This window comes from Carassius auratus, chromosome 25, assembly GCF_003368295.1.
Source record: "Carassius auratus strain Wakin chromosome 25, ASM336829v1, whole genome shotgun sequence".
Taxonomy (NCBI): Eukaryota; Metazoa; Chordata; class Actinopteri; order Cypriniformes; family Cyprinidae; genus Carassius; species Carassius auratus.
In genome coordinates, this window is record NC_039267.1 from 17,050,200 (window position 1) to 17,078,078 (window position 27,879).

General features: G+C 35.9%; 1 protein-coding gene across 1 annotated transcript; it reads right to left on the reverse strand.

The window, feature by feature from the left end:
* LOC113043556 (uncharacterized) lies at window positions 1-27,593 on the reverse strand. The gene is made up of 37 exons (XM_026203007.1): window positions 27,426-27,593; window positions 20,399-20,588; window positions 20,172-20,310; window positions 19,961-20,094; window positions 19,511-19,664; window positions 19,282-19,386; window positions 19,081-19,179; window positions 18,852-18,998; window positions 18,659-18,736; window positions 18,063-18,210; window positions 17,824-17,973; window positions 17,236-17,308; window positions 14,737-14,897; window positions 14,470-14,659; window positions 14,243-14,381; window positions 14,014-14,147; window positions 13,479-13,632; window positions 13,275-13,379; window positions 13,080-13,178; window positions 12,749-12,895; window positions 12,532-12,609; window positions 11,823-11,970; window positions 11,580-11,726; window positions 11,356-11,428; window positions 8,939-9,099; window positions 8,642-8,831; window positions 8,420-8,558; window positions 8,212-8,345; window positions 4,969-5,122; window positions 4,766-4,870; window positions 3,594-3,695; window positions 2,963-3,106; window positions 2,737-2,814; window positions 2,499-2,646; window positions 667-816; window positions 493-565; window positions 1-408 (listed from the first exon to the last, which is right to left on the reverse strand). The coding sequence occupies exons 1-37, from the start codon at window positions 27,499-27,501 to the stop codon at window positions 225-227; spliced, it is 4,830 nt and encodes a 1,609-aa protein (XP_026058792.1). The 5' UTR covers window positions 27,502-27,593; the 3' UTR covers window positions 1-224.
* Between the last annotated feature and the right edge of the window lie 286 nt (window positions 27,594-27,879).

Below are 27,879 nucleotides of genomic sequence, written 5' to 3' on the forward strand. Positions count from 1 at the left end.
AACTTGAACGACTTTTATTTTTAAGTGCAAAACAGATCAGTACAAGTTAGTTCAATGTATGTCACATCATTCATTTGTACATTTTTCTATCAAATTTGAGCTTCAGCTCCAAAATGCACGAAGGTTAGGTATTTTAATGCTTATGTTGAATCACAGTTCTCAATTTTTTATATTTGTCATCCTCACATTCAAGTTCATTTCTAATGAACACCATTTTTTTTTTTTTACAGTTCTAAGTGCTCTGTTGTCTCTCGGCCTTGGCGTATGAGATCTGGAAGTGTCTTGGTCATGAATGTGTAGTGTTTCTCCTTCAGGTTCTTCCCAGTTTTCTGTTCCAGTCCAATGCCGAGATACTCAGCCTCATCCTTATATTTAGGCCAGTGTGTCAGACCCGGACCATTCGGAGACCTGCCGATCCAAAAACAGCCGTATTAAAGTGCAGAAAATATATACTTTGTTCTTCTACCAAAAACCAGGAGACTGATATTTTACCCGGTGTGTGCAAAGTTCCCCCAGTATCCCATCACAGTCCTGCACAGCTCTTCCTCTTCCTTTGTGAAAGGAGCTGAAAGATTGAACCATTAAATGATGATTCAGTGGTTATTTGAAACCCTTTCAGAGTAGTTCGGTGTCAGTGGAGGATGTGTTTGTGATGAAGTGTTTTACCGGTTGCTCTGAGGTGGGCTTGAGCGAAGCAGGTGCCCTGGATGAAGAGGAGTTCATCTGCGTGGTCAACACCAACAAAGCTGGGCCTGTTCTTCTGGATCATACTGGGAGGATGCTGGAACTCGTACAGGTAAACCGGCGCCCCTGAAGCTACAGCCACAACAATCATACATAGGATTTAAAGGGATAGTTCACCCAAAAAAAAAAAAAAAAAAGTCATTATCTGCTCATACTCGATCCTGTATGAGTTTCTGTTGCACACAATGAAGATATTTTGAAGAATGTTATTAATCAAGCAGCTTCTGGTAGCCACTGACTGAAAAATAAATACTATGGAAGTCAATGGCTACCGTCAACTGTTGTCACACGAGAGTGAGTAAATGAGGACCATTTTTATTTTCTTGGATGAACAATGCCTTTAACTCAAGAGTATTTCACTGTGGTTTTGAAGAGCAAAGCGATCATGTAAAAAAAGCACAATATACCTGTTTTTTATTCTTTCTAATATCAAAATATCATATTTTTTTCATAATTCAACATTTTGAATATTTTCTGTATTGGCATATTTTAAGGTGTAATTTATTCCCGTGTTCTAAAGCTTTATTTCCAGCATCATTCCTCAAGTCTACAGTGTCATATGATCCTTCAGAAATCAGTCTAATATGCTCATGCAGTTTATTTATTATTGGTTATTATTTGTATTATCAAGATTTAAAACCGTTTTTGCTGCTTAATAATTTGGTGGAAATCATGATACATTTTCAGGATCTTTGATGAAAGTTGAAAAAAAAAAAGCATTTATCTGAAGTTGAAATATTTTGTCACATTATATAACGTCTTTACTGTCACTCTTTGTCATTTTAAAGGGTTACTTCACCCCCAAATTTACGTTTTGTCATTAATCACTTACCCCCATGTTGTTCCAAACTTGTAAAAGCTCAGTTCATCTTCGGAACACAATTTAAGATATTTTGGATAAAAACCAGGAGGCTTGTGACTGTCCCATAGACTGACATGTAAATAACAGTGTCAAGGTCCAGAAAAGGTATAAAAGGTTGTCGTCAGAATATTCCATCTGCCATCAGAGATGCAATCTGGGTTATATGAAGTGATGGGAACCCTTTTTAAGCAAAAAACAAATAGAAAAATAACAACTTTATTCAATAATTCCTTTTTCAACGGTCTCTTCTGTGTCTCTTCATATCACCGTATGCTCTTTTGTGTCTTCCGCGCCACAAGGATGCGCTGTTTTTATGTGTATTTAGCTTTGATTTGAAATAAAACATTGCATCGTTGTGAAGTGGAGGACACAGAAGAGCACACAGTGATATAGAGAGACACTGAGGAGACCGATGACAAAGGAATTATTGAATTAAGTCATTATTTTTATTTTCTTTGCTTACAAAGTGTTCCCATCGCTTCATTTAACCCAGATTGCACATTTGATGACACAAGGAATATTTTGACGACTACCTTTTATACCTTTTCTGGACCTTGACACTTGGATCATTTGATACTGAATGATGCTTAAAAACAAAATCAGCTTTGCATCGCAGAAAAATTTGAATTTTAAATTATATGAAAAAAGAAAACAGTTCCTTTCGAACTGTAATAGTTTTAACAATTTTAATGTTATAACTGTATTTTGCCTTGGTGAGCATTTAAGAGAATTTTAGTAATTATTCCAAACGTTTGACCTGAAGTGTATATATCATTTTAGACTAAAATAAAAATTTAATAGAAGTTAATATAATCAGAATTAAAAGTAATTTTTAAACCCTTCTTCCCAAACAGTTGCAATGGACCAATATGAATAACTGGCTGCGTCTCACCGCTGTGGTATTTTGCCAGTTGGAGGGCAGGGATGTTGAACATCACATCTCCCATCATCTCTCTGTAAACGTCTCGGACTCGAATGGGATCTCTTGTGTCGCCCAGGTACTCGTTGGCCACCAGATCAACGATCCATCGATCCCTGGGCTGATGGGAATATCAGTCAAAGCACACAGGATTCAAAGAAAAACACATGTAAGCTAATGTAAATGTGCATTGTGTTGAGTTGTGACTTACATCAGGATACGTGAGGGTCAGGCCCTTTATGACTTGCTCTTTATTCATCCCATCAATCCATCCTTTACCCCCAAAATACTATGGAGGAAAAACATTAGCATCAAAATATTAAACCAAATATGTGAATATGCTGTAAATGTGTCAATGACAGTAAAACAACATCTTCGATTCTAAGTGAGTTTAGAGCGTGATATTAAATATAATAATAAATATAATTTGTACTCACTGCGGGCAGTAAAAAGCCAAACTCATCATCAGTGATTCCAGTGATGAGAGGAACTTTACTGAACTCTTGTTTCTGAACGATATCTTCTACAGGTTTGGGAAGGAAATAGGAATCCAGAGCGAGACTGAAGTGCATTATCGCAAACTAGAAACATAATGGAAACAATCCTCAATCCATTAATATCAATCACAGCAAATATAGGCTATATTGTAGATATAAGTGCTTTTAGTGTATATGTCTACATAATACATGATTTATATTGAAGCATCATACCTTGTGAAAAATAAGTGTGCTTAATTGCATTGAATGTGCACATAAAAGTGTTTAAAAAAAATAAATATTGGCAGATAATATACTATTAATTATTAAAAGGGCACTTAAATATGCCAGTTACATTTTCATACAACATTTTCATTTAATTGTACTAAACAATCAGTTCATACTTTAAAATATATCACATTTACATTTAATTTAGCACACGCTTTTATCTAAAGGAGGAATACAACAAACAGTTTACCATAAGAGGTCAAATAAACACCTGTATTGCAAAGCATCACACATTGTTTATTATCTTTGTAATAAGTACTTATTGCTGAAATATGAATGGCTTACTTTTATGAAAATTTCACACCTGATTAGAGCATTGCAGAACTTCCTCCTCAGACCAGCGCATGATGCAGTCGACGATCTTCGATGAGCTGCTGCTATCACAGTTGCACATTTTGGCTGTGTTCTGATATTAGCATCAACATGAGAACGTGGTTAAAAACAGTTGTAGTGCTGGGCAGTAAACCGTTTCATACCGAAAACCGGTGTATATTTTCGTTACGATGTTAATTTTGAATATACCGCCATACCGGTGTATTTAATTACTCAGCGTTCGGAACGAACGTTATGCTGCGCCGCGGCCGCGCGACACTGTTTCAGACAGACCCTTTACAATGTTGCACTTCTACGCAGCGAATGCGAGACGTGGTGAGGTTAAACACAGCAGTGCTTTCACACAGACTGTTTCACACAGAACGTCTCTTGTGCGTGTTAACGGATTCCAGCTCCAGAGGTTGCATTCAGGGTGTTCAAGGAGCGGTGGGTCTACAGCAGTGCAGCGATCGTTTACGTACCGAGTCTAATTTTGCTGTGCTGCAGGCGCGGAATTAAAGTGAAAGCGCATTGTTCTCTGGAAAAATTAACATGGATTGACATGGAAACGCAGTCACATGGGTTTTTGGCTAGGTTAAAAACACGTAAAAGAGCACGTTTAGATAAATAAGGAAAGCAATATATAAAAGTTCACTTTTATGGAAGCAGAAAAACAAAGTTCTTTAAGACCCGTGGGATTGCTTGTGATAAAGATTTATACAAAATGCACAAGACAGTTTCTGTCTGTGGTGTTTTAATTTTAAATATTTTAATAAGAAAAGTAAGCTAATTATTGTGTTTATATGTTTTGCCGCTTGCTTGAGCAGCTTATTATACAAACCTAGAAGTAAAATGCATGAATAATGCGTTGTTTACATTTATTGAGTTTAAACTAATGTCTATATAAAAGATTGTTCTGTGATAAAAGACTTACGATGCTGAAAGAAAAAAAAAAAAAAAAAATTTTTAAAATTAACATGAGCAATTTGATGCAGCACCTTAGCCGCAAACACGTCTTGGAAAAACCCGTCATAAACCGGAAAACCGGTATAATTTTGAAAAAAAAAACGGTAAACAAATTTTTGGTCAAACCGCCCAACACTAAACAGTTGCACTTAATACAAATAAAAAAGATGAAAATATAAGAAGAATATGAAATGGTACCTGAGCTCTCAGTAAAGGATTGCCCATCACTAAACCGTCCCACAAGGCCGTCCCACTTTCTGCAATGGCACGATGAAACAGACCAGAAGCCAATGGTGAAAGAATCTTGAAGACACAAATGACACAGAAATGAATTGATCACTCGAAACTAATATTTAACAGTAATGAAGTTGAGTTACTATGCTATTAATAAAGACCCATACCAGCGTGGACACACTTATTCCTCCAGCAGACTCTCCAAAGATGGTCACTGATCCAGGATCTCCACCGAAGCTGTGGATGTTCTCCTGAACCCACTGAAGAGCTGCGACCTGATCCAGAAAACCATAGTTTCCTGGCGCATGTTCATCTCCCGTGCTACGAAAAAGAGAAAAGGAATCTTTAATCTTAATCTGTAATAAAAATAAATAAAAAAAACTGACTCACAACATACAAGTAATGCACAAAAATATATTTTTTAATGAAACACCAAAAACAAAAGTGATCAATTTAATTTATTCAAAATCTGAAAATAACGTTTTGCTAAATTACTCGTAACTGTTTCATCTACGATTTCGGCCCTCCAAAACTATTTCAGCCAAATATTTTCAGTGCATCCCTTATACTTTCGCACAAAAACAAATTAAATTAAATCACATTTAATTTGCATTAACATAACAACACTGAACATTTAATTAATATTTAAAGTTAACACATTCGCTTTGGCATGTGTATTGCTGTATTAATGTGATGATGAATATTCAATATATTGATAACATAATTTTAATTTGAATTACTAATACGCGATGCTACGTGTGTCCCGAGTTCGAATCCTGACTCAAAGACCTTTCCCGATCACACTTTCTCTCTCTCTCCCACTTCGCTTCTTGTCATCTCCGATCTATCCTGTTGTATGTAGCCGCACTGGGTTGTACGTAATAATTAACTCAAATGATATATAGGGAATTTTAATAATTAATCAGGAATATGATTAATATATACATCTCATATGACGGTTCCATTAAAATTATTGAAGATGAAAAATAGGTCAGTTGTATAAATCAATAACTCATTACAAGACACTGTAATTTACTCATTAATATGCCAATATTCCATTTTTCATATCAATTATAGTGATATCTCTTACTGTGAATTACCGCAAATCAAACAGTGGTTTGTCCAGCAAACGGCCGTAAGATTAACTTATCAACTTTCAATAAAGTTATCACTTCTTATAATTCAAGGAAAAATAGTTTCTGGCCATGAAACATTCTCCTATCCTTATGAAATTTCGGTTACTGAAAAGTAACGAGCTTGTAGCTAAAGATCAGACATTTCATTGACTCGTGATGTGAGCATTTTATACAGAAGCAATCATGAATATATATTGGTTTTTAATAATTGAACTAATAATACATAAAACTACGATTCACACTTAGTAAATATGCGGACGACAATACAGACAGTAAACTTTGTACAAGACATAACGGAATCCAAATGAGGGAGAGAGAGAGAGAGAGAGAATGAGTGGAAGAGGATGAGAGAGAGAGGTGAGAGAATAGGCGCGATCACAGAATTACGCTCAGTTATGCAAACTCACAGACAGTAACCTTTTTAAAGACAACAACGAATCAAATCATCTTGAAAAGGTAATAGACAAACTTTAAGCAGCATTTAAATCTCTCTAGAAAATAATACTTGCATGTGGACTCTTTGTGATTGGGCGTGTTCTCTTGTGTCTTCCAACTAACATAATGAGCGTTCGTTTTCCTCGTGTAGAGAGGAACTTAGTACAGAAAACAAAAGAAAACGGAGATGGAAGCTCCCGAAGGAGCCATGAGAATGGGCGTTCTCTCAGCCGCCGTGCTGAGATCAGAGAAGATAGAAGAGGACCAAGAGCAGGGACAAGAGCAAGCAAGAGGAACTTCCTGGTTTCAGTCTTTATAGCTTGACTGGTTCACGCCTCTGTTTGCGTGAACAACCAATGAACATCTGCGATCTGAAGTGGGAAAAACGTTCCTTTGTCTCTGGGGAAATACCCACTCGCTTGAGTTATAGCTGTCAGAATTGAACATTTTTATTCTAGCAAGTTGGTAATTCCAGATTAATATAACTTATATATTATAATATATATATATATATAATATATAATATATAATATATATTAATAACTTTATATAAGTGAGTCCATTAAAGCATGGCGATTAAACAGATACCAAAAATAACATGTAAAGCTAGAGGAAACATAAAGTTTCATTCATATGTAGAAATACACACATTTAAAGTTTGATTAACACACGATAAACATTATACTCCAATTTGATTATAGAAAACATCTAATGCACCAAAAAAAAGCAATACTCAATACATTTAGAATACATTGAGAAAAGGTGCCAGTGAGCTGGCTTTGCTGTTCTGTGAAAAGTTTTATGACCTGGTCAGGGGGGTAGGGTTACAACTCATGATTCTATTTGAGAACATTCATTCCAAAAACATTTCACATTTACAAGTCAGAAATTTATAATCCTCGCATAACAGGATTAACCATTTTATGCAACACACAAACCTATCAAAATACATCGTAGTAATAAAATGACGAAGGTAAAGAACGTTAAGAAAGGTTTGTGTGTATGTGTGCTTATGTGCTGTGGAATGTGTGGTCGTGCCGTGTGGAAAAAGGTGGGTGTTTTGTCTTTCCTTTGAGGCTCGGCGCGTATTTCTGGACTGTCTCGAAGGTGCAATAAATGTCACCCCGTCATAGGATATTGCAGACATCGTGGTGCCGAAATGGTGAATTTATGTTGGAAGATTTTGTAAAACGAAGGTCCTTGTTTACTCACGTTCTGGTCTTTGAGTGCAGAATGTGTTAGAGAGTCGGGATTCATTAATATGGAACAGATGGCTGAAATACCATCCGCTCATTAGTGTTACATGTATTAAAGGAGAAATGCCAAAAAATAGATCTTTAAAAAATTAATTTCAACTGAAAATTCAATACAGATATCACTAACCAATTTAGGTTCTAATAAACATTTTAATTTTTAATCAAAAATTTTAATTCTTACACAGGATACAAATTTTACCTACTTGTAGCTGTTAAAAATCCCAAAATAGAGGTAAGAATCTGCTATTATCTGAATTCAGCTACATTCGCATCTTATATATTTATTATAATTTAGTCATTTTTATTATTTTCTAATTATTTATTTGAATAATTCTCAATAATCTGGTGTAATAATAATAATAATATGTAAATTGAAGAGACTCCATGGCTTTTATGTTTGAACTGCCATAACAAAAATATTATGTATCGTGCTAAAATGATTTGAATTGAATTATGACCAATTTTCAGATTTTAAGATGCACAGCAGAAGTCATTTAAGAAACAAACTTGAATCTAATTATTATTATCAACATTTATCTGGTTTGGTAAATGGTATGATCAAGGGTAAGCACAGATTGCCTACCTAAAGAATCCCAGCAGACCCAATCTGTACTGAATCAGCACCACAACCACATCCTGATACGCTGACAGAACGGAGCCGTCATACAATGAAGCTGAACCAAGAGCAAGTCCTCCACCATGAATCCAAACCATCACCTAGAAAACACAAGGAAACATTCTCCAACACATTTTTCTATGAGGACATTCATCCAAGTTGTTGATCAACTTACTGGTAGCTTGGTGTCTTGGCCAGGTTTGACTGGAGTGTAGATGTTGAGATACAAGCAGTCCTCCGAGACCTCGGGAATCTCCACATCCATACCGAGAATCTTATGTTCAGTGATACTAACTTGCCTGTCCTGGATGCACCTAAAGAGACCATTAGATCATTAGATCATAGAAATGTCTAATTAAAGATGTTTGAATTGAAATGTGTTTGTGCGACATCTCACATGAGTGGCTGTTTGGTCGCATCTCTTACTCCGTCCCATTTCTCTGCAGGCTGGGGCCGAGCCAGTCTCAGGGGTCCCACGGGGGGCTTGGCAAATGGTACACCTAGATAACTATTAACAACTGTGTCCTTGCCCTTCACAGTCAAGAAGGCACCTCTCAGAGATCCTAATTTTGTTTGCACTAGAGGTCCTATCAAAAAGACCAATAATATACATAAAAAAAAAATCCAATTTAACTTACATTTCGCAATAAAAACATTTCTTAATTTTACACCTATTCTGAAATGGGTAACTTGCCTTCCTTCCACTCTTTTATTATCTGCGGAAGTTTTTGGATCATGAAATTGAAGTGTTTTCCCTTGAAGTTTTTGCCAGGTTTCTGTTCCAATCCAATCCCGAGATATTCAGCCTCATCCTTATATTCAGGCCACTTTGTGAGGCCTGGACCATTCGGAGACCTGCCGTCAATGACAAATGGACATTAAAACTGAAAAAATAATAAAGTAGTATATATCGTCTATCTGCATTCCAAGTAGTTTTGAGATATTGAGCTTCAAAGTTTTTGCATTCCATTCGACTGTTTAGATAGAACCTTAGTGTTTTTAAAATAAAAACCCCATGAATTATACTACATAAAAAAATCTATCACATAATGTAAATATGTAGTCACAGAATAACAATATGGGAATAACTCAATTTTGACTTAAATGTCAGATAGAACCTTATAATTCCAAGGGGACAATATGTTATAATTAGTATTAATCCCTCTTACTGTAGATCATGTAAAATATGCACTGCAAAATATCCAGACCAATGCCATATATAAAGTATACAGATTAATATATAATATAACGTTATTCATTAGGCTAAAGGTCATTTTAAGGATTTTTTATGTTGTTGTTTTTATCGATGAAAAACATTTTAAAGGGATATTTTGAATTATCAGTGGCATCATTCCTAATTTATTACAAAATGCTGATAATTAAGTGACATTAAGGGCCAGATTTAATAAACAGGGCAACTTTGCAAGGTGATTTACTAACAATGTACGCATTAAAGAACACAGATGCAGCCAGATCATATGCATAATGACCAAGAGCAGTGCAGTTTCTGCCTTCTTTAAGACATGCTTTTTTCGGGTGTTAATTAATGGTGCAAATTAGAGGTCTTCACAGTGCACCCGAGACCCGTCGACCCCGGACCCGACCCGGGACCCGTACGGGTTCGGGTCTATATTTTAAATCATCAGCCGGGTCCGGGTCGGGTCCGAATCTATTACCTCGGGTCCCGGTTCTGTTTAACATTGTGTGTAATACCCGTGCGATCGCCGATCGGAGTCATCAGACTCGAAGAACATCCAGCCGTGATCAAAGACTGCATGTGTTTTTTGTAACTTGCAACTTGTAAAATTAGGAAAAGAAAAGAGTGAGCCAAAAACAGTGATCTCTCTCTCTCTCTCTTGCTCGCACACTCAGAGTTAATATACAAGTGCACGCACGGTATTAATGCTTGCAGACTTGACACACTCATATTTAATATATTTCAAATCAGCAACACAATCTGAGGTGAACTGTCACATGAATGTTTTCTATTACGCTCAAATTGCGTTGAAGCATTTAAGGTTGATACAGCCATTTCATGTTTCTATGGCAACCAGTGAGGGACACTTGGACTGCCAAACCGCGTTTTACATTTTCTCCCATTTTTATAATATTATAAATGAACCGTTTAATCTTAAAGTTTTAGTGGTTCAGATTCAAACTCGATGCAGAGCAAAGAGCACAGACAGAGGTCAGATGATAATAAATAAATAACGTCAGCGGCCATGGCATTGCACGAGCGATCGTTATTATAGTTCAAAAGGGCAAACAGTCTAAGTTATTAAGCGAATTAACTCGAGTCAGAATGTACATGTGCACAGTAGCATTTGTCATCCGTCACCGTGACATCAAGTGGACTTTTGAAGCTGAAATGAGTGGATTCAGCTTGGACTTGGAATAACGAGATGAAAAACATGGATAACTTTCTTGTCGGAGGATTGTAATGCATCACAAGCAGTCGGGTACAAGGAAGAGAGACTACGGCTCTTTAAATTAGGTAAGACAAAAAGCTGTATTCTTCGCAACAGGTTTATTGACTTGTAATAGCAATTTAAGGTGGAATATGTCAACGTCGGGTCTAGGCGGGTCTGTGTCTTCCCGGCGGGTTCGGGTCCAGATTTCAAGTAATATACGGGTCCGGGTCGGGTCCGGGTAGACATTTCTCGGATCTACACAGGTCCGGGTCCAGCTTTTGAAATATTAGACGGGTCTGGGTCGGTTCGGTGTAGTACATTATGGGTCTCTGTCGGGTTCGGGCACGAATTTTTGGACCCGTGAAGACCTCTAGTGCAAATACCAGTAATTCTACAAGCGCTAACATTATTAAATCTCTTTGCATAAATCATTTTAATACTCTCCTCCTATAATTTTTGTGTCTAAAAGGGAAACTCCTACAAATGCATATTCAAAAAGGTCAGGCACAAAAATAACTGTGTCCACTCCTTTTCAGCCTTAGTTCTTCAATGTATGCTTTTAGTAAATCATGACAGTAGCTTACTATTTAAACACAAACAAAAAAACAGTTTGTGCTGGTGCAAGTTGTTATCAAAAATTGGCCTAAGATGAATGGTAAATTTTTTTCTCTAATGTTTTATCACTGATGTAATCACTTACCCAGTGCGAGCAAAATTTCCCCAATAAGCCATGGCAGTTTTACAAAGTTCATTCTCTTCCTCTGAGACTTCATCTGAGTAACAAAGCAGAAAGAGGTTGACTGATTGCTATTACCCATTATTTCATTGCTTCGATGGTAGTTCCTGTAAAATCCTTGCAATATAAACTGAGACTAAAGTTTAATTTGTTAAACCTTCATATCCTTAGTAGATGAATAGTCAAACCTTGCAGTTTTACATGTCTTCCAAAGCAGAAACCCAGAACAAAAAAAACCTCATCTCCATGGTCACATCCAACAAAACTTGGTCGGTTCTTTTTAAGTTGACTGGGAGGATGCTGGAATTCATACACGTATACTGGTGCACCAGCATCTATTAAGAGACAAAATAAATATTTAATAGTAAAATTATAATAATAATTAAACTTTCATAATTGCACAATGATGCATAAATAGAATAAACTCTCACCTCTGTGGTAATTCGATACTATGCGAGCTGGGATGTTGAAAAAAAAGTCTCCCATTATCTCTCGAAAACCTTCTCTGATTTTGATCCTGTCACTGGATGTGCCCAGATACTCATTTAAAACAAACTCTGCAATCGCCTGATTCTGAAACTAAAAGAATGAAATTTTAATTATTAAAAATATATTTTTTTATTTCACATTAACATTCGAAGCAACATAATACAATTTACCCTAAACTATTTATCAGAATATCCTGAAACTTCTGAGATTTTCATTGTGCCACAAGTAACTGGTAAGTTTTGTTTACTGATCATCAGAAGTAATAGAGATACAGATACAGTGGGTCATTTTGCATTACTGCAAATGAAAAATTTACTCAGTGTTTCCTGATTACAAAAAAAAAGAAAAAAAGAAAGAAAACAGCAGAGGTCCAAGAACAAAACCATGGGGGACACCGCAGTTTCTTAAATAAAGTAGGGTAAAAATTAAACTAAATAAAATGAAACAAAATGATATTCAGTTGGTTAAAATTCCAAGCTCTGTGCAATATACAATAAGACTGACAATTGATTTTTAAGCTTGTTTGAAATTATTAGGGGTTTGAACTGTTCTACATGCACTTTATATATACACCTACTAATGTTTTGTTTTAAATCAAATTATTTGGTCTTGATAAATAATGCATAAACTATAAATTGTGTTCTGTCTTACATCAGGGTTAAATAAAGGCAAAAATGGGATGATCTGCTCTCTATCCATTCCATCTATCCATCCTGATGGTCCAAGAATCTACAGAAAAATAGTTTTGGTATGCATTATGGTCACTTTAGTCTCATTCAAAGATTTCATTTTTCAGAAGTAATCAATGACTTTAAACTTATGTTTACATTTTACAGCAAAAGCATGTAAAAATAAGCTTTTCCATTACATTAGGTAGTGTATAGCCACCATCGTCATTAGTAACTCCATTGATCAGAGGCACTTTGTTAAACTCGTGGAATTTAAGAAGCTCTTCAACAGGTTTTGGAAGGAACTGGCCATCGATGGTCACTCCGAAACGAAGCATTAGTTGTTCCTGTATTATATGCACACAAATTTAGCACATAAATTATCTGTGTTATTTATATTAATGCAATACTTCACAGCATGAACTTACAAGTGCTTCTACAAGACATAAAAGATACAATTAATAAAACTCTATTAAATATAGAATTTCATGTGTAAGGATGAATGGATGAACGGATGGTTGTGATGCAAACCCTAGCAATCTTCAAGATGTCCTCTTCTGTCAGCTGCATCACACAGTCAACAATCTTCTTTGTGCTGGAAATATCACAGCCAGATGCATTTCCTACATACTAGAGAAATATGTTAATACATTTTAATTAAAAAACTATAAGTCAAAGTGTAATAAAATGGTAAATTGTAAATTTTTATGCATTTGGGAAATGTACTTGGGCTGTTGGCAGAGGGTTGGGACTCATGATAGCATCCATTGCTGCCGTACCACTCTCTGCGATGGCATGATGAAACAGGTTTGAGGATAACGGAGAAAGAACCTAAAGATGTGGAGGAGAAACATTTAAAGCCATCTTTAAACCAGATCAATATAATTTCCCAGTCATTACATGATAAAACCTTTTTGTTTGAATCCTTACATGTAAAGAGACACTGACTCCTCCAGCAGACTCTCCAAAGATGGTCACTGATCCAGGATCTCCACCGAAGCTGTGGATGTTCTCCTGAACCCACTGAAGAGCTGCGACCTGATCCAGAAGACCATAGTTTCCTGGAGCATGTTCATCTCCCGTGCTAAATGAAGATTAACCATATAAGAGGCTACAATTATTCTATATGCCTAATAATGGTGTGGTCACATTTAGGGCAGTTCAGTACATTTTCGGGTCCAAAATCTAGTCATTTTAAAAGAAAGCTGCTGGGTTTGTAAGTGACAGATTGTCATTAAGCACAAATCATAATTTGAGATGTGATGGAAAAAACTATTTCAGACAAAAAAAACACTTATATAGTGTTTGAATTGTGACTTTATTTCCTAAAAGTCCATGGGACCAAAGATTACCCATAGTTTAAACAACAGAACAAGTTTTAATCAGTATTTTTGGTGAATAACTTCGATTTTGCTGTGTTCCTTACACAAAGCTTTAAATGTTGAGAAACTGTAGATGGTTTTACCTGAAGAACCCGAGCAGACCAAGCCTATACTGGATCAAAACCACGACTACATCTTGATAAGCAGCTAAAACAAGTCCGTCAAAAATGGAAGCAGATGCTGCAGAAAAACCTCCACCATGAATCCAAACCATAACCTATTGCACATCATGTGTTAAAAAACGTTAACCAGCATATATATTTATGCATAATAATAGAGCAAAACTCAATGAAATTCAGAACAAACACTTACAGGTAACTTGCTGCTGTCTCCAGGTTTAGAAGGAGTGTAAATGTTGAGATAAAGACAGTCCTCAGATACTTCAGGAACCTCCACATTCATAGACATATTAGCTAACAGTTCCAAAAGAATCTCCCTTGCCTGTAGACACCTGGGATAAAGGAACAAAGTGTCATTTTTTCCCATATGAACAGGCCTGATGATTTTTATTATTATTATTAGTTTAGCTTTATTCTCACATGGGTGGCTGTTTTGTAGCATCTCTCACTCCTTGCCAAGCCTCTGCAGGTTGTGTTGGAGCTAGTCTCAACGGACCCACGGGAGGCTTTGCAAACGGTACGCCAAAATAACTACTGATGACGGTTTCCTTGCCCTTCGCAGTCATGAATGCACCTCTTAAACTTCCTAGTTTGGTGTGAACTAGAGGTCCTGTTGGAAACAAATGTGTAACAATTCTTAGTTTCATGCAGGGAATCTTAGTAAAACAATGCTGATTCTGAACTTGCCTTCCTTTCGCTCTTTTATTATCCGCGGAAGAGTTTGAGTCATGAAAGTGAAGTGTTTTCCCTTCAGGTCTTTCCCAGGTTTTTGTTCCAGTCCAATGCTGAGATACTCAGCCTCAGCTCCAAACTTAGGCCACTTGGTGAGGCCTGGACCATTCGGAGACCTGCCACCAGGAAAACGTTTTTTAAAATCTGGTTTTAAATGCATATGCCAAATGTTTGGAAATGTATTATTTTGTATTCATGTTGGTTTCATATGGTTTGGAAAAGCTTTATACCATTTTCAAGAAAAATTTCAATTGAATGACTGAAAGACCACATGAAAAAGTCAAGTAAGAAGTAATCTACCTTAACCTGTTTGCGTGTGTCATTTTAACAAGTTATAAACAGATAAATATATTTATATATGATGAAATATATTTTTAAAAGAATAATTCATAAATGTCAGGACGATTTCGTAGAGTAAAACCACATAACATTTTACACCATGAAATTACTTGGTTTGGAAAACTGAAAGGCCATATGGTTTTTACTATCAAGTAAAAAATATTTTCCTTTAACGTGATTACAAATAAATATATGTTATATATTTATGTAGAGAGTATATCAGTAATATCAGTATTTTCAATTTGAGCTAATTTGGTTTGGAAAACAAAAAGGTTTTCAATTAAATGTCTCTTAAAATGTCATGTGGTGTAACTATCAAGTAATATATAATTCAATGTTTTTAATAAAATTAGATTAAATATTTTGTAAAAATCATATAAAGTATGAATTGATAAATGTCAGGATGTTTGGAGAGTCACACCACAAAAAAAAAAAAAAAAAAAAAAAAACTATTTCAATATGATTTTCAATTAAATGACACTAAAAATGTCATGTGGTGTAACTGTCAGATAAACCTGAGTGCATGTGAGTGATCCCAAGTTTGAAATATATATTTTTAGTAAAATGTTATTAAATATCATGAAAAATTATTACTTCATAAATGTCAAGACCACATGACATTTTACACCTGAATTAGCCTATCCTAATATTTTAAGGGATTTTATCTGATTTTGACATACAGTCACGAGGATCTGTAGAGGTTCTCTCTATGATATCACTTCCTGTTTTGCTTTTTTCCTGCATGTTGGTCACACCACATGATTTGATTTAACAGACAACAGTTTATCATATTTATTACCATATTCATATTATATCAAAGCTGCTTCACTGCTTTTTCAATTTTTTAAGATATAGTATATATAATATAGATATTAATCATAGTTAATGTTTTCATTTGAAGAATTCCATCCTTTGATTGAAGTTTTTTCTTCTTAGTGATATCAGGACAGTTGTATCACCCTTAAAATATCTGACTTTACTTCCCACTCAAAAATATCAACCAGACGACTTTATGTTAAAGGGGGGGTGAAATGCTATTTCATGCATACTGAGTTTTTTACACTGTTAAAGAGTTGGATTCCCATGCTAAACATGGACAAAGTTTCAAAAATTAAGTTGTACGTTTGAAGGAGTATTTCTGTTCCAAAAATACTCCTTCTGGTTTGTCACAAGTTTCGGAAAGTTTTTTTCGAGTATGGCTCTGTGTGACGTTAGATGGAGCGGAATTTCCTTATATGGGTCCTGAGGACACTTCTGCCGGAAGAGCGCGCGCTCCCGTATAGCAGAGCACTGAGAGCACAACAGGCATTCGCTGATCAGAGCGAGAGCGTCGCGAAAAGTCACAAAAGGAGTGTGTTTTTGGTTGCCAGGGCAAGACAACCCTGCACAGATTACCAAAGAAAAAACAGCATTAAGGGACCAGTGGATGGAGTTTATTTTTACAGAGCATCAACGGAGTTGTGCAAGTGTTGTTTGTTTGTTCCCTGCATTTCGAAGATGCTTGTTTTACAAACGAGGCCCAGTTTGACGACGGATTTGCGTATCGTTTATTTCTTAAGGATGATGCAATCCCAATGAAAAAGGGTCACGATCGTGTGTTGGAACCACATGCGGTGAGTAAAACTGCTTCAAATATCTCTTGTTAGTGCGTCCGCCTCCCATCGGAGACTCGGGTTCGAGCCCCTCTCGGAGCGAGTCGTTGCTGCTGCTGCTCTCGTTCAGTTTCAGCCTCGGGATCTCATTCTGGATCATAAATATACGCTGAATCTGACTATTAGCCATGGTTTGTTTTGGATGATGGTTTTTTCCTCAGGGCAATGTCAGAGCCGTTAAATATGTTTTTCAACGGCTCTGGGTAATGTCACAGCTTCCAAACGCTCTCGACGCAAAAGCCTGCTCACGCTCGTGATTCTTTAGCTCCGACCACACGTCACGCCTCTAGGCGCTCGTGTTTTTCCGGGAAAAATCGGTACAAACTATCTTTCTCTTATGAATATAATAAAACTAAAGACTTTTTGGAGTTATGAAGGATGCAGTACTACTCTATAGGTACTCAAGATTTACAGGATATTGAGTGAAAACGAGCATTTCACCCCCCCTTTAAGTGTCACTTACCCAGTGCGAGCAAAGTTTCCCCAGTAAGCCATGACAGTTCTACAGAGTTCATTCTCTTCTTCTGACAGTTCCTCTGAATTGAAAAAGGAGGAAAGACATCAAACAGAAAAACCTAAGAGAGACACTGTATTTATTGTCACTATCTATAGAATCCAGTTGTGATTTAATATTTAAATGAAAACAAAGTTTGAGATCTTAAGATGAGCAAATTTACATGACCAACTTGAACCCATTGCAAAATCTGCAAGGGGAAATCTTTCTTCCTTTTTCTTAAATCTTACTGTTTGTTAAAATTAAGTAATTATCTCAGAAATCTGTATTAGAAATTCCCTATGCAGATTTTGCAACAGATTCAGGTTAGTCATACAAATTTCCAGCACTGATCAACAGAAACGCATTTGATTTGAAAGTTGAGTTGAACTGTTTGCACTGAGCTTCATACATCAATACACTAATGATAAAAGAAAATTGACCTTTTTGTCCACAAAACTTTGCTGAAATGTACTAATGGGATGGCACTTTTAGATTGTTTACTTCTAGACCACTAAAATAATTTGTTATGTTTCTTAATATTATTCAGGGCTGTACCTTCCAGCTTCATATGTCCATCTGCAAAGCAAAAACCAAGCACAAATATAACTTCATCTCCATGGTCACTTCCAACAAAACTAGGTCGTTTCTTTTGAAGTACACTTGGAGGGTGCTGGAATTCGTACATGTATACTGGTGCACCGGCATCTAGAAATAGACAAAATCCCCAATTACTTTCAAGTATCACTGAAATAGCCATCTGCGAAATAAACAGTTATACTTCTACAAACTCTCACCTCTGTGGTAATTCGCTACCTTCCGAGCTGGGATGTTGAACAAAAAGTCTCCTAACATCTCTCGAAAACCGTCTCGGATTTCAGTCCTGTCAGGGGATGTGCCTAAATACTCATTTAATACAAGCTCAGCAACGGACTGATCTTGAAGCTAAAGGGGAGGAAAACAGACCAGAAATATTATATCAAAAAATTATATTAAATTAAAATTAAATTACATGAAATTTGTAATATATTATCCAAAAGAAATCTATGTTTAAATACAATTAAAATTAAATTAAACATAATTTATTATGTTTATATATAAATACGCACACATGCATGAATATATTTAAGAAAAATATGTTTTGTTTATATATTAAATATATTTATATATGATATATGAATATAAATATATACATGTAAATATTTTCAAAATATTTGCTGTATGTGTGCATATTTATATATACACAACACACACACACATACATTATGTAAACAAAAACTTTTATTTTAGATATTTATTATTTTAGACAGCACAATATGAATATATATATATATATATATATATATATATATATATATATATATATAGAAAAATAAACGTTTTTTTATCTTACAGTGGGGTTAAATATGGTCAAAAATGGCAAGATCTGCTCCACGTCCATCCCATCTGTCCATCCTTCTGGTGAAAAGAACTATGGAAAACATTTGCTAAATATGAATATACTGTACAATTCTGACTGAAGTTTTGGACGAAAACAAATCTTATGCTTGTATTTTTACATATTTCAACAGTGAAACAGTGTTTACATTGGGCAGCATGTATCCACTCTCATCATTCGTGATTCCATTGATCAGAGGCACTTTATTAAACTGCTGGGATTGAAGAAGCTCCTCTACAGGTTTGGGAAGGAACTGGCCATCCGTCGTCACTCCAAAACGAACCATTGGATGCTCCTGTTTCAAAAGACACATCAATTCAAACACAACATTTAGTGCATATGATTTTTAAAAAAACCCAGATTGTGAACAGACAGACCTTAACCAGTGTGAGTACGTCGTCTTCTGTCAGCTGTATCACACAGTCTACAATCTTCTTTGTGCTGGAAATATCACAGCCAGATGCATTTCCTACATACTACAGAAAAATGTTGATGAGTTTTGATTAAAAATCTGTAAGTCAAGGTATAATAAGATGATAATTGTAAATCTGAAATTGTAATGCATTGGGTAAATGTACTTGGGCTGTTGGCAGAGGGTTGGGACTCATGATAGCATCCATTGCTGCCGTACCACTCTCTGCGATGGCATGATGGAAGAGGTTTGAGGATAATGGAGAAAGAACCTAAAGATGTGGAGGAGAAAATCGTTAAAACACACAAGTGTATCTTTATTTAAGCCATCTTTAAACCAGATCAATATAATTTCCCAGTCATTACATGATCAAATCTTTGTGTTTGAGTCCTTACATGTAAAGAGACACTGACTCCTCCAGCAGACTCTCCAAAGATGGTCACTGATCCAGGATCTCCACCGAAGCTGTGGATGTTCTCCTGAACCCATTGAAGAGCTGCGACCTGATCCAGAAGACCATAGTTTCCTGGCGCATGTTCATCTCCCGTGCTAAAGGGCAGAAGATCATCATACAAGCTCATCAGAGACCTTAGACCTCAGCGCCACAGTATCAGTCACTAATCAGAGAATCCCAAACATCAAAAACATGAACTAATAGGACTTTATGGCAGTTCACAACTAACATGTAAGTCTGAAGTCCAAAGACACATGGGCTGACCTAGATTTTTTATGGTCACTCCAATGCATGGACAGGTTTACATCAATAATTTAGAATTGATTTAATTTAATAAATGAATCATTTTAGGTTTTGTTGGATCTTTATGTTGGTAACAATTCGTTTTTACCTGAAAAATCCAAGTAGGCCAAGTCTGTACTGAATCAGAACCACAACTACATCCTGATAGGCAGCCAACACATGTCCGTCAAACAGTGACGCAGCAGCCATCGACAGACCTCCACCATGGATCCAAACCATGACCTTTTGCACCATTAAAAACAACATTACAATAAATTCATAAAAGTGCAACAAAGTTTATCCAAATCAGTCACTCTTACAGGCAGCTTGTCATTTGCTCCAGGTTTAGAGGGTGTGTAGACGTTGAGGTAAAGACAGTCCTCTGATGAGTCAGGAACCTCTAACTTCAATGATAGATTGGCTACCAAGTCTACAATTAACTGCTTTTCCTGCAGACACCTGGGACAGACACAGAGGAACAATGTCAAATCTGGGTGTTGAACGAAACGGCTGATCTACAGTTGCATTAGTTTGGTTTTATTCTCACATGAAGGGCTGTTTTGTAGCGTCTCTCACTCCGGCCCATTTCTCTGCAGGCTGTGGAGGAGAAAATCTCAAAGGACCCACGGGCGGCTTGGCGAATGGAACACCCAGGTAGGAATGGACAACTGTGTCCTTTCCCTTTGCTTTCATATATACACCTTTCAGGGCCCCAAACTTGGTTTGCAAGACAGGTCCTGTGTATTTAATAAAAATGTCATAAAAAGCTTTACACAAAGCAGCACTGCGCTCACAAACGCTGCTTTATCAGTCATACAGCCATGATGAAATTAAAATGAAATTGACCAATTGGACCCATCACCGCAGATTAGCATCACACAAAGGAAGGTAAAAATATGTAACGGAAACAGGTCAATTTAGCTCAAAGGGAATCATTTAAGATTTTAAAGGGAATTTGAACAGAATCACTGTTTCACGGCTGTTCACGGAGACGCGCCTGCGGTTCAGTGAACGAGCCGTTTAACATCAAATCTGCACTGGATACTAATATCCAAACTATAGTGAAACACTATCAATTAGCACAATAACAAGATCGGCAGTTTAAGACATTAACTTGTAAGCACAAAACACAAGATACTTCTCTTTTCAATATGAATAAGGCTTTATTAGATAAATCTAAGACATATAAACTAATCTAACACATAAACGCACGGACTCACACATTCACACAAGTTGCAGGAAGATCGAAAGTTAGGAAAAGATGAGTTTAAGAGAATGGAAATATGGAATTCCAAGTTTACAGCAATACGTTAAATTGCATAGACATGAACAACCATCAATCACGTAATTAGCCCTTGCATTGAGTTCCTCAATGTGACTAAAATTATATTAGATACACCAGCACAACAAATATCTGGGGATACGTTGCCTTTGTTTCCTGTGAAAGGGACTCCCGTTGAAAGGGGTATCCCGGTGTCGCTGATTGGCTGGAAGTTCAGTAGTGAAGTGACGTCTTGGGAAGCCCGTGGTTGTTGGGCGTTGGCTGAAAGTGCAGAGTCGTGTGCACTGGTCGAAGTTGAACGGCACCCGAGGTCAGGCGTCGGAGACTCGACGTTACAAAACTTAACTCAGAACACGAAACTCTCAAACGGAAAAGAAAAGAAATAAAGTTTGACGAGACTAGGTTGTGTTCCTTCTCATCGTGGCATAGTAGCAGCAGGCAGGCCGAAGCACGCAGGAACCGCGCTCAAACAGTGATGACTAAACCGCATGGCTAGAAGCTACAAGCTAGCAGAAGCATAGCTAGAGACTAGAAACAGACATGGCTAATAGCAGCAGCAAGGGACTAAAAGCAGACTAAAAGCAAGGCATGACTGATAGCACAAGCAATGCTAGAACTAAAAGCAAAATTTCATGGGGTCCAAAGTATTTACACTTCCTTGTTGGCCACCCCTCAAATGTTGCCTTGACCAATCAGATATGGTCTTGGGTCTGGGGTATCATAAATCATTTGTTTATCTTACCAAGCATGTGGTTCTTGCCTCACAGGGTCTAATTTTGGACATGATTCCTATAACATGATTATGATATATTTTACAAATAAATGACTGTCAGGACAACATCAAGCAAGAAAATTCGTTTATATCAATACTAGACATGACTATGTATCCTATAGTTATCAAAAGACATACACAATAAGTGATTATACATGATAGTCAAATGTGTGGGTTACACATAAATGAATATGGAGTTAAGCAATGGAACGATTCATTTACAAGTCTTTTTGAGTTCATTCTGGTCCATATATAATGTATAAAAAGCAGTGTCTTTGCCATTCTCTGGCAAAGGGACTTTTCTGTGAAGACAAAGGTTTAAAGCCCTTCCCCCTTAGGAATTTCAGTCTGGTTCTGCCTCATGGGGAAAGTCAGTGCAAGTATTTAACTTGATCTCCTGGGTTTACATGTGATGTCCAGCGTTGCATTTCAATCACGAACAATAAATTTGACAATCTCTTCTTCGAATTAAAATTGTCAATAATTGTTCTATTGGTGTTAATGTTGAAAGCTGTTGTGTGAACAAGTTGGTTGGTTGGTTATCTTGCTTGGTTCTTGTGGCACTAGAACTGATTTATGACTTCCTGAGGAGTTCGGCTCTCGTTTCAATGCACACAGCTCTGATAGACTCTTTAATTTGTCTGGTTTGACTCATTTCTGCTACAAATAAATAAGGTGAAAATAAATGCATATTCTAAATTATAATAAATTATTGCATATCATACAATAAAAGTGTTTTTTTGACCTTGAATGTATGTCCACCTGTTGTTAGGGACTCTTAAAACTAAAATTTTAAAACTAAAACTTTTCATAACCCTTAATAGAGGCGCCATAATAATAGTATTTATTATTGGAAAACCCTGTGTGTGTTCATGATGGTGAATTTAGTGACATCATTAGATGGCGACAAGAGAGTTTTTTTACGTGTCAGCAGTAAAGACTTTTATATTGTAAGAAACACTGTTGTAAAAAAAAAAACCCTTACGAAAAATAAGATTATTCAATTGTGCTATTAGTATACTTCTTTTATACTAAAATTAGGAAAGTATGCTTCTAGTTTACTTTTTATTTACTTCTCAGAAATGGGCTTTATGTACTCCTCAGAAATATGCTTAAAATAACATTTATGTATACTTGACTTATACTTACAAAAATTCTAAATATATTTGAGCTATACTTGTGCTCCTAGAATCTGTGTTTTCATTGTTATACGGTAGAGGGCGCTAGTACACTTCTTCTGCACAGAATTTCCAAAAAAACACAAATGAAGAAAAAAAAGAAACAGCAGATACTAACACATGTAACACGATCATCTGACATGAAACAACAAAAACTATAATGTTATGGAATAAAATTTTGGGGGGGTCAACTCCTACTTCATTTTCATTATCATTCTGAATCAAATTCATAGTCTTTTTCCAGCTTTTTGTTCAAAATGTTATTTCTTTATTTTTTAATGAAACTTACCCACATTAAAGTGTTTTTTTTATGCATGAAGCTAGAATAAAATGTTTTTGGCACCCTGTTCTTTCTTTGGATGTTTTGTATGTTCAGATATTCATACAACAAAATCTATACAAATTCAAACCTAAATAGGGATATAGTAGTATACTTAAAGTATGATGTAAAGTTCACTTAAGGAAAACTTATGAGTATACTTGCAGTAAAAAAAACTACTAAACTAGTAGTTTACTAAGACTATAATTCAAAGTGTACAAAGTATTTAATTAGTAAACTATCAGTAAACCTATAAGTTCACTTTTAGTATAACTGCAGTACAAATTACAGACATAGAGATAAACTAGTTGTGTTCTCAAAGTTTACTACTGTTATACTTAAAGTATACTTAAAAATATACTTGTATATACTAGTGGGCTAATTTAGTCCCAAGGAGTATTAAAACAGTATACTTACAAGTATATTACTAGAACACTGATATTTGTATACTTGCTACATGGATTATACTTAAAATATGCTTGAACTTTACTTAAGTATACTTAATAAAACAAACTTGAAGTAAGGGAAGGAAATTATTTTTACTTTCAACAGCTTGTAAGATGCAGCCAACAAATGCACTGAGCAGCGTTGTCATTGGAAATCACTCTTAATAGATGAAAGGATAGGACCACAAAGATATCACTTTCATCAGCAGACATTCAAACTAATGTTTTATTGTGAATATGAGATTGATCTGAAGAACGGATGCTGTATCAGATGCAATCACACTCACTCTGTCCATCTCTCTCATAATACTTTACACTACATAATACAGTGAGCTTAAAAAACAGTAAAACAATACGTTTTTAAGAAGTAACTCAACATTCATTCATTACTAGCTCTAAAGTGAGTTTTCAAATTAGTAAAAGAGGCTTCGGCTCAGCTGTTAACTCTCAAACTGAAAGTACATCCCAAATCACGTATGCACTATTCTATGATGTTTTGTAGTGTGAGTAGTGTGTTCACACTGAAAATTTCCCCCCCAAAAAGTGCAATTCAAATACTTAGATGATGCACTTAAATAAGTTAAGTAAATTAAATTACATTGCAAAAGGGGAGGGGCTATCAGGCTCTATTAATGATAAAAAACTTATAAAATTCACACACTACATGGTGGAGTACATAGCACAAAAGTACACAGTATATAAGTGCATAGTTCAGTTCAAGCATATAACAATGTTTAAACATTAAACCTAGATAAATGTTTGCTGTAGGCTATCCAGTTTGTGCAGAGAGTGTAAGCTAAAGTGTGCTTTGCACTACATGGAGGCGCCAGCACGATCACTTGTGGGTTTTTTTTTTCAGAGGATATGCTGTCATTTTTGCTCATAAAGGTTATACAACATTCATAAGAAAAGGTTCTGGTTGTATTTGTGTGCACTCACAATATCATCCAAACATTGTGCTTTTATAAAATAAAGAAAACAAATATGATTCACTTTCTGCCGTCTCTTCTCGAACAGGAGCGCTTCACAAAAATGAACCGAAGCTCAGCAAATACATGCCTCACAGACATGATAAATATATTTATAAATATAAATATAAAGGTTTAAATTACTCCTTAACGAAATAAAATAAAACAAAAACTCTTTCATTATGATCATAATCCGTAAATATGCACTACTCTCTAAAGGCGCGTCTAATGAAGATATGACAAGTCATGATAAAACAACTTCATTCTTGCGACACCAACTCAGAAAACACTGTTTATTAGTAAATAATTTAAATATCTCCTTACTGCTTCCCCTTGTCACATTTATGATAACTACTTTTGCTGATGATTTGCAGCAAGCGTAAGCCTATTGCTACATTTGAATGCAGAACTTGTCAGCCTCGTCTGAGGGCACACACCACATTCAACTACTGCTGCTGAACACTAAACACTGTTGAGATGCTCTTGACAGTCACGGTGGCCCGGGTTGGAATTCAGGACTCTAGCACATTACCATAGAGACAAGCACACAGAATAGCGCTCATTCTAGGCTTCTTTACTAGCACATTGTGCATTCTGCTCCCAACTGTAGGCCCCTGGGCTTCATCCCCTTAAAGCCATCAATATGCCCCTGAACATACAGTATATATTTTAAAAATATTTATGTTTATACATTTATATATTCATATTCTTATATTTTATATTATATATAAATATATTTAATATATAAACATAACATATTTTTCTTAAATATATGCATGCATGTGTTTGTATTTATATATGCATAATAAATATACACAGTAAACACATATGTAATGTAAAAAAAAAAATCTTTTTTTTTGGATGCGATTAATCACAATTAATCATTTGACATCATTAATATACATATATATTCAAATCAGGGGCATTTCATCCAAGGATGCAGTATCTCCTTTCCTCAAAATTGGATCAGAAAATAATCTTTATTACAAAAATAAAACAGCCCAAATATAACTAAATATGTTATTAAAAGTCTAAAAGTCACTCGTTTTTATAAAGTAACACTGTCCTACAGCGATACCCGCAGGTAAAGTTACAGCGGAGGCTTGCCTCCCTTCGGTCCATTGACTTTGACAATGATCAACCAATGACTGGATGTGATTGGTTCCTGCGATAAATTCCGCCTCTTGTTTTCGTGCAAGCTTTCGGTCTCAATTAAGAAAATTATGGAGTCATATTAACTAATTATAATGTAAGTATATACAACTCTCCCCCTTAGATACCACCTTAGATAAAGATTGAAATGATCTGAAAATGTGACGACTGCGTCATGTTTTTAGTGAGCATTCAGCGTGATGAAATGAAAGATCTTCATGTCTGTGGCAGTGTTTACAGAGCTTTTATGACGATGACCCAAAATTAAGTTGACTATTAAAACAAACAGCTGAACATCAGTTCACAAATAAAAGCATATTTTACAGTATTATTAAGCTTTGTTTACATTAGGTAATAAAAATACAGTTGTTCATTGTTAGTTCATGTTAGTTCACAATGCTTAAACTAATGTTAGAGAATAACTTTTGATTTTAACAATGCATTAACAAAGATTCATAAATGCTATAGAAGTAGGCTATTGTTTTACTGTTCTATTGTTATTACATGCTATAGGCCTGCTCCATCTGAAACTATTTTATAATGTTCTATATTTTATTTTCACAAATCATGATCAACTCTGAGAACTAATAAGGCAAGAATGGATTGCCATCCGTCAGGGTTTGGCCCAGTAATATCCAGCATGCAAGAGTGAATTGCAGGGGTTATGAAGAACAAGGGTCAACACTGTTAATATTGACTTGATTGATTATACATTATATATATATATATATATATATATTACATGCTATAGGCCTACTCCATCTGACATTTCTTTTTATAATGTTCTATATTTTATTTTTATGTATGCATTATTGCCCATTTGACATATGTACATATGTACATGTTACAATACATAATACTTACATATTTACATACAATACAATACCTACATATGTACTTGTTACAATACATAAAGACATTGATCAAACTTAACCGATGTATCACATACACGCCTGTAACGGTGTGTTTAAGCAAAACAGAGTCGACACACCCACGGATCGCTGAACGTACCTCAAGAAAGGGGCGGGGTTGGGGTGATGGAGTTCGCACACTGGATGAGAAGGGCATAATGCATTATAAATATACCAAATCCGTGTTTTTGTACGACATATAGTCTGTAAGACTGTACATTTTACACCCTAGTCTACATTTTAATAGGGTATTAGAAACAGTAGGCTATTAGTTATGTGCTATATTTGTACCAGTCCTCAAAAGTTACCCCCGCTTCTGCGATCCCTGGGTCACGTCCACTTTCGCCCCATTACCATTTTGTAGATTAATTTACGTGCGTTGCGCTCTGACAACTCCGCCGATGTGCACTCGTCTGTTCATGTAAAAACGCGTGAAAAGAACAACTGCTTTAAAGCTTGGGTAAATGCAGTTTTCTTGTGTTCATAAGAAAGCTGTTTTTGCCCGTTGGCGTAGCCTACTGTTGTGCAAGTAAACGCGCTCCTTACCATCCTCTGCTTTGACTGTGTTTTGTAGACTCAGCTGGATCAGGACGCAGAGTGAAAGCACGACAGATCCTCTCATCGTCAGTCCGTGTTCAATCCCACAGCAGTATGAGTGTTCACAAGCGTTCTGCACACTCTCATCAACTCAACTGCGCAATCTGGACACACTTTGAACTTTGCTATGGGACTGTGGTTGCCAGATTCAGTAAATCCCGGTTAAAAGTTATTCAGTTAACTTTGCTCAAGGTTATAGCCAAATGAGCAACTGCATATTGTCAGTTGAAACGTTCTCAAATGCGATGGAACGTTTAATTGAGACGTGGAACGCGATTTCATGTTTGTAATTATTTTATCCTTTTTTGATTGTTTCAGATATAAAGTCATGGCCAAATGTTTTGACAGTGGTCCTTAACAAAAACTGAGTTTTTGCAAAGTTTGCTGCTTCAGTAATTGTACA

Coding starts and splice junctions, on each gene's coding strand:
- LOC113043556 (XM_026203007.1), bottom strand. CDS start 27,501: ATGAGAGGATCTGTCGTGCTTTCACTCTGCGTCCTGATCCAGCTGAGT. Junction 3,107..3,593: donor TTCTGCAATGCTCTAATCAG/GTGTGAAATTTT, acceptor TTATGTTTCTAG/TTTGCGATAATGCACTTCAG. Junction 2,647..2,736: donor TGACCCTCACGTATCCTGAT/GTAAGTCACAAC, acceptor TATTCCCATCAG/CCCAGGGATCGATGGATCGT.